The 7,204-nt window shown below is 38.7% G+C and overlaps 1 protein-coding gene across 2 annotated transcripts; it reads right to left on the minus strand.

Annotated features, from left to right (window-relative positions):
- Positions 1 to 933: 933 nt before the first annotated feature.
- angptl6 (angiopoietin-like 6) lies at positions 934 to 6,861 on the minus strand. 2 transcript variants are annotated; one of them, XM_047357618.1, is made up of 8 exons: positions 6,736 to 6,836; positions 6,600 to 6,660; positions 4,402 to 4,892; positions 4,172 to 4,309; positions 3,870 to 4,080; positions 2,078 to 2,271; positions 1,566 to 1,836; positions 934 to 1,472 (listed from the first exon to the last, which is right to left on the minus strand). In XM_047357618.1, the coding sequence occupies exons 3-8, from the start codon at positions 4,879 to 4,881 to the stop codon at positions 1,288 to 1,290; spliced, it is 1,479 nt and encodes a 492-aa protein (XP_047213574.1). In that variant the 5' UTR covers positions 4,882 to 4,892; positions 6,600 to 6,660; positions 6,736 to 6,836; the 3' UTR covers positions 934 to 1,287. The 2 variants fall into 2 exon arrangements, with proteins under 2 accessions (XP_047213574.1, XP_047213573.1); XM_047357617.1 differs by having other exon boundaries at positions 6,600 to 6,861.
- Positions 6,862 to 7,204: the final 343 nt, after the last annotated feature.

Raw genomic sequence — 7,204 nt, forward strand, 5'->3', positions numbered from 1 at the left:
TCAGAATTATATGGCTTCAATAAATCTTCATATATATAATTAAGAGAAGCGTTTGTGTTTATTTCGTGCAAGAGTGATTTATCTGTCAAAATAAGGTCGAAGTTCCCCCACCTTTGGTGAAGCGGTTGATTAAACAGTGGTTTGGTTAATAATAATCATTTATTAATGAGAAGTTGCTAACTGTAATTATTAAGAGCTTTGAGCCCATAACCACAACACCAGAGGACATCTCTGATTTCTATCCATAAGTAAGGATTTTGGTTAAAAAAATACTTTTCCTGAATTATGATTTTTAATACATTTTTGATAAATATTAATTCATCAATAATCATAATCCTTACAGTGCCGCTGGGCTAGTGTTTATAACAACTGAAGAGCTTCTTGTGCTAGAGCTAGCTCTGCTTTTATTTATTTTTCATGTTGTCTATTTCTTTCCTTTTAGCTGAAATCTGAGCCAGTTTGCCCTTCTTTGGCCAATATGCCTGTTTAGCTTCTCTTCCACTGCTTTTTGTGTTACATGCTGTATCAAACAGTTGCTCAGTTGCTCATTATTGGAAACTTAATGTTCAATCAACACAAAAATAGGTTTCTGTAACTCAAGAAACTTGAAAAATGTTCTTCACAGGCTTTTAGTGTCCTCACAGATCATCCAGAGCTTGAATTAACTTCAACACTCCATATGTAGGCAGCATGAGAGGTAGTGCGCACCTTATAGCTCCATTAGCATCATAAGCCTGGTAATAGCATGTTAGCTACTTACAACACATGATGGTCTTCAAAATGGCTCATCCTTTCAAGCAGCGTCATCTGACCTTTTTCCAGCTTTATGTGCCTTTTTTCCGTTAGACGTTTTTTGAATATGTTATGACAGCAGATCCAGTATCTGTGTCAGTCCTGAAGCACTTTTGGAAAGTAAAGGACGCATGCAAACAGTGGAATTACAAATAAATTTTATCTAGAAAAAAGCCAGCAAAACATCCATTTAGCAATGAAATACAAAATGGACATAGTTAATTTTCTACAAGTTCTTGATATTATTTCCTCTACACATAGTTAGCAAGGTCAAAAAACTGTATTGATCTGTGCTTCTCTGATCCTTCCTTCCTATAAGTATAACTTTCAAAATAACAGTAGGAATTTCAAAATACAACAAACCTAAACTGTTTTTTACCTGTTTAACAGCAAAATATTATAGACAAAAGGATTTGCATAAAATAATTCCATTCTCTTCCTTTTTTATGGCTCTGACAATCCTCATGAATTCCTGTGTTTCCTGCAGTGATGCAGCTAAGTGGGTTTGATCATCATGGAAACTCGTTTCAGAGAGTAGGACCCTCCGTGGAACTCGGCCCAGTAGACCCCATCTTGGTAGCGGCTTCGATAGTGTCCGCCCCGATACCACACGCCGTTCAGATTGGAGTGTGCGCACATGTGATACCACCAGCCTCCTTTCTGGAAATGAGCGCAGTTACCTGATAATGCAGGCGGAGGAGAGAAGCAATTATTGGCACATAAAGTCAAGTCATGTCAGAAAACTGCTAAGTAGAGGCAGGGTGGGAGCAGACCTGCATAACTATCCTTGTCTCGATCCAAAGTGGTGAAGGCCTTGTTGTTGTGCCATGACAGGGAGTCTCCTGCATTGCCGTGGTACTGTCCCAAACGGAGGCGGTACCAGTCGTTCTCTGGTTCCAGGTGGAAACTGTCATATTCAGCAAACACCTGCCGGCCCTGCCAGTCTTCCAGGAACACCCGGAGTTTGTATTTGGCCTGCTGGGTCAACCAGTAGAGGTGTTCCAGGCCAAGCCAATACTCACCATTTAGGTTTCCAAAGCCTTGCTGTAACAATGCAATGCAAACATTTAGGATACATGTCTATAACTTTTATATAAGTAAGCAATCTATAGCAATTACTGAATTACTTAGTTTTATATTTAAAAATCTATTAAAACTAATAACTGTCACCACTGACATTGATTTGAGATGTGAATCTACAGCCTTACATGTCCACTGCTTGTTCTACACTATAACATTTCTCATTTTCAGTGTGTTTTTCAGACTTCAAGTTGCTTGACGTCACCTTGTACTGCTCCCAAGTCATGAAGAAGTTGACTGACCCATCTTGTCTCCTCTGAATGACAGTCCATCCACCCTGAGCCTGACTCTGCTCACACCAGGCCTGCAAGAGTCGGTTAGCACTCTGAAGGCGAAGGAGGTAAATCCCACTGGTGGTCTCACCTGAATCCAGAACATGCTGGCAGTCCCGCCACGGCCCTGGACCAGAGGGACATAAGCAAACAACATGGTTTGCTGTATGCTTATTACAGTGTCATGCAAACATATTCATAAATATTGTTATTTAAATGTTATATGACAGACCAACAGAAAATAGTGCATTATTGTGAATTAGAAGGAAAATGGCACATGGTTTTCAAAATAGTTTACAGGTACTAATCTGAGTAATGCACACATATGAAACCCGCTTAGTTACTACCTTCTATAACCACCTTTACCACAATTACATGTGAGAGTCGTTTGCACCAGATTTTATTTAGGAAATTAGATTAGGGTGCTGAACACAAACACATGCAACATTTTTCACTGTGGTTCACATCTGCGCTCCTTACAGGTTGCTGCTGCTCTGTGATTTTTTTTGGGCATGTTTCCTTTTACTTTTTATATTACATTTTGTACTTTTCTGAAGTATTTTTCAACAGACTGATTGGTTTCTCAACTAGAAATAGGATGCAAGTATTGCCACCTTTCTTGACAGTGGATTTAAACAAGCTTTTACAAAAGACTTTTAATTTAGAGGCAAAAAGTGAACGTGGAGATGAATGGAATCTGTAAATGATTCAATGCTACCTACTGGACAAAAATGCCTGGAAGAAAATGCAAACATGTAGCTAGTTAGCATTGCTAGAGAACAGACAGGAAGAGATCAGAGAGAGATCAGTTCTCAGGGACATGGGAGAAAGAACAATGAGAAGAACCAGGCACCCAGAGATGCTGGCCAGCATTAACGTCCTCCTGCTGCTCCTCCTGCCAAATTAGAAATATAAATATACGCTTGCATAAGGAAGGATAAACCATCCTGATGTTCTTAAACACATACCATCAGTAAACTTGCCTTGCGTTTTACTTTTTTCTTTGTAAAAAAATTAAATGTATGTTTTTTGCTTTTAACTGGCAATGATATATCTCTAAATATTCAGCAATAAAAATATTTGAAAAATGTCTAGTTGCTGGCAGTGGTGGATTTTATTTATCTCTGACCTGTAGTTCTTGCACATACTCTAAATTAGTTGTGCTGGTTACTGTACAGCGTACCCAAATACCATCTTGATGTTGGAAAGACCAAAAGATGATCTGCAGCTTGAATTTATCTTCTAGGATGTGAAGAATTTGATAAGGTGAACACAGGAATCTGCATGGAGTAAATGTTTACACAGAGGAACAACTCCCACACAAACCTACGGGCTGCCACAATGTGCATTTTTACATGAGCTGGATGTAGTAATCAGCACTCTTGTATTATACGAGTTAAACAGGTGCCTCACTCACTTTGTCTCAGCCATCTGCTTTGTAATCGTGTGTACAAGTATATGCTAGATGTGTAATTTAAAAAAACAAAAAATATTGTGGAACAAGAGTGTGATCATTATGTTGGCCGTGTTCTGAGAGACACTTGCTGTGTTTGACACTGTTTAGGTTTTCCCAAGAAGATAAGACCTCTTTCAGCAGGTCAATGACTCCTTCAGCTTCTGCTACTTATTTGAGAAAATAAATAACTCTGACAGAAGTAAGACCTGTTTATACACAAAGTTTGGAGTGTAATCAGATGCTCTAAAATGTGTTTTACATTGTTGTACCTGGGGACTTAGTTACAGGGAAGCCAACAAAAGGCAGTTCAGTGGGAGGACTGATTGTAGAGGTAAGGAGGGACTGATCTTCAACTGTTTTTGCTTGACGTTGGTGTAAAGGAGTACTCTGGTCCCTCTGAACATCATTTGTCATTATGGTGGCCTTAATGCTGTAGTTAAGGTGATCATTACTATGGCTTTTGGGGGGTTCAGTCATCACCTGTTCAGATCAAGACAAAAAACACATGCTTGTTTGCTGACCACGGTTCGCATCCATGTCAAATGTAAAACAAAAGCAGCGTTATTCCTACCAGAGAGGGCTGGCTGGAATCCCTGCACTGACACTGCTTCTCCAGTTTGGCGATAAACTGGTTCTGAGAGCTTATCCTGGAGGTGAGCGCTACATATTTCTTCTCTAGTTCCCTGTAACTGCTGGACACCTGCAGAGCCTGTGGTTCCCAGCCACAAGTAGAAAACATAAAGTTGAGCTTGATATCTTACCAATTATAAGATGATGGTTTCTGAGCATTTTTATTCTCACCTGTGCTGTAACATTCAGGAGGAGGCTCTCAAACCTTTGGTGCTCCACAGCCAGGTCCTTCTTATGGATGACTTCATGCAGCAGCTGGGCATAAAGATGGGCAATACGTGAATTCATGCTGTTGCTCTCTTTGTGCAGGGCTCTTACCTCTGTGGCAAGGGACCCTTCATGCTCCAGTTGTCTCTGGAGCTTCTCCAGCTGTTCCTGTTGCCGTTTGAGCTCCAACTTCAGAGCTGCCACCTCTGATTGGTTGGGTATTGGAGAGTGCGTGTTCACACACAGAGCTCCTGTCATTTTTTGCTGGGGAACAATGAAAGTGTAGGAGCAACGCCCTGCTTTCAGATCTGAGGATCGTGATGATTGTTTGTATTCTCCATTGGCTCCAACTATCTGCCCTCCAGCTTTTTGTGTAGTCATACAAAGGATGAGGGAAAAGATCAGAGCTGTTGCCAGTGTCATATCCATTAATCGGTCAAACATTTGAGGAAAACCTGATGGGGAAAGAGGAGGCATGATAAGACTGATTACAGCAACAAATATGACAAACTGATCATCTTTGACTGGACAGTTTACACGAAGAGATACGTTTCTTGAGAACATGCCAGCCCAAGACAAAATAAGTGGCTTCTTGGTGCTTGCAAACTAAGTCAAGCTCTGACATTGTCCCGCAAGCTAAATATTTTTTTTAGATATAAGAACAAAAGTTGTGACCCTTGGTTCTTAAAATGTTTTATTTAATATGTGTAGTAAGACTTGTTCTTGGGTAAAATATATTGCTGTTGTAAAGGTTAATGTTGATCAATTTCACCATAATGCAATCACCTAAACTAAAGAAGTAAATAAATTATTTATGTATACATCAGGAAGAATTATTGGTTTTACCAGAGGTCATATGCCTTCATCTTTTTAGTTTTTTAGTTTAGTTTTGTTATCTTATGAGTTCAAGACAGAGCAAGAGAATTTCTCTAAGAACTAAAAAGCTCTTAAACTATTTCTAAACATGCACACTTCCCCTCAAGCACAATCAATATATACATGATATGAAATGAATGTGCTTCAAGAAACACAAATTTGGTTGTGAAGTCAGGGAATGTGAATTATAACTTTGCTGATAACGCTTTAAAGCTGTAAGCTGTAATAATGGTTATGTTAGAAGTGTTTAAAGCTGTAAGCTGTAATAATGGTTATGTTAGAAGTGTAATACAGACATTTTTAAAGACTGATATTATAAAGGGGATATTGCCTGAGTTGTGACGATTGATAGCTCCGGGCCCCAAAATCATATTCTCCTTGGTGTCCCATCCCTGGTGGATTTTGATATGGGCAATGTGGTAAACTGGCCAGGACATCATAATGTCTGGGAACCACTCGGAAACACCCCACAAAGTTTTCTCTTGTTTTTTTCCATGTGCAACCAATGAATTATGGGTTCCCCCTTCCCATACACTATGACTTAATGATGCCACTAAAGATAGTCTATTTTGCTCTAAATTAAAGGGCTATATTACAGTTTTTAAAGAATCTGAACAACTTTGATTATCACAGCTCAAATCTAAAATATTAAGAAAAGTCAAACCTGAACTAGATTATTCTATGCCCAACAGTCTCTCAAAATACATGGTTTGATATTTGTAAAACCTTTATTCCATTTTAAAAAAATGTTTGCATTTTATGCGTTGTCTCAATGTTCTTTTTTTGTTTTGTTTGTTTCTTTATCGATTTTTATTTTTTGCATTATGTCATACAGGCAAACTGCATTCAAACAAGGATGATATTCCACACTGATTTTGTGTTTATATATTTTATGCCGCAGAAGTAGAGGCTTCTCTGGGTACAGTTTGTGCAAGACCAGCCACTGTTGTTGCATTCCTTGCTTGGCTGAAACTTGGCATATCAACAATAAAAGGAAGACAGTCAACACAAACCAGCCAAAACCAACATCCATCCATCTCTGGATCAACAGCACAGTTAACTCAAAAACACCATTAGCAAAACAAACAGGGCATCACCAATACACGATCTTAAAATGTACAAGTGTCTCAGTGAAAAATGTCAATAACGATATCTTATTTGATAACAAGACAATTATTATTATTCTTTTACTCCATTTAACCTCAATTAGAGGTAAAATATGCTAGATTTAATCAGCTGGATTCTTTTTACATTCTTTTTAAACAAGGTTGAAATTAATAACTCACCGTTGCAGATGAAAAGTATTACAAAGGTCCTTTTCTGTTATGGAGCAGCTGCTCCCAGAAACTGAAGGTGCAAAATCAATCAGAATCAGAATCAGAATCAGAATCAGAAGCTTTAAAATTTGCATAGGGTACACACTTTGAATGAAAAGCAGTGTACTGTCCAGAAATCCAATCTGAAAGCACAAAGGTTTGGGTAAAAACAAGCAGTTGGGTTTGTCAGAAGCCACATTTGCTGCTGATCTGAGTTCCTGTGCCAGAACCTCTAAAGAGAGAGGTAGTTAATTACAAACCATCTTAGTGTCACCGCCTTCCTGTACTTAGAGCAGGAATCTGGATGTCTCCTCCCTCTCCCATCAGTCTGTAATCCTGCCTGCCGTGAACTCACTATCACAACACACTGAAGCGTAAAGGGATTTTGGTGAAGCTGTGGCTTTAAATCAAACCCAGACGTCACAGATAAGAGACAATCAGTAATGAATTCATGTGAAAAAACAGATAACTTTAAATTCTTAAAACATTATACTTAAAATCTTGCACGTGTTTGTTTTTGCGTTGCATGGTTTGCCAGTTATACTTAAAATTTGACACCTAAACAGTCAACATGT

This window comes from Girardinichthys multiradiatus, chromosome X, assembly GCF_021462225.1.
Source record: "Girardinichthys multiradiatus isolate DD_20200921_A chromosome X, DD_fGirMul_XY1, whole genome shotgun sequence".
Lineage (NCBI taxonomy): Eukaryota > Metazoa > Chordata > Actinopteri > Cyprinodontiformes > Goodeidae > Girardinichthys > Girardinichthys multiradiatus.

Excerpts from the sequence above, each read along its gene's own strand:
- angptl6 (XM_047357617.1), bottom strand. The coding sequence starts at position 4,881 with ATGTTTGACCGATTAATGGATATGACACTGGCAACAGCTCTGATCTTT. Across the intron at positions 2,272-3,869 it reads CCCTGTAACTAAGTCCCCAG|GGCCGTGGCGGGACTGCCAG; the intron begins GTACAACAATGT and ends CCTCTGGTCCAG. Across the intron at positions 1,837-2,077 it reads TGACTTGGGAGCAGTACAAG|CAAGGCTTTGGAAACCTAAA; the intron begins GTGACGTCAAGC and ends GCATTGTTACAG.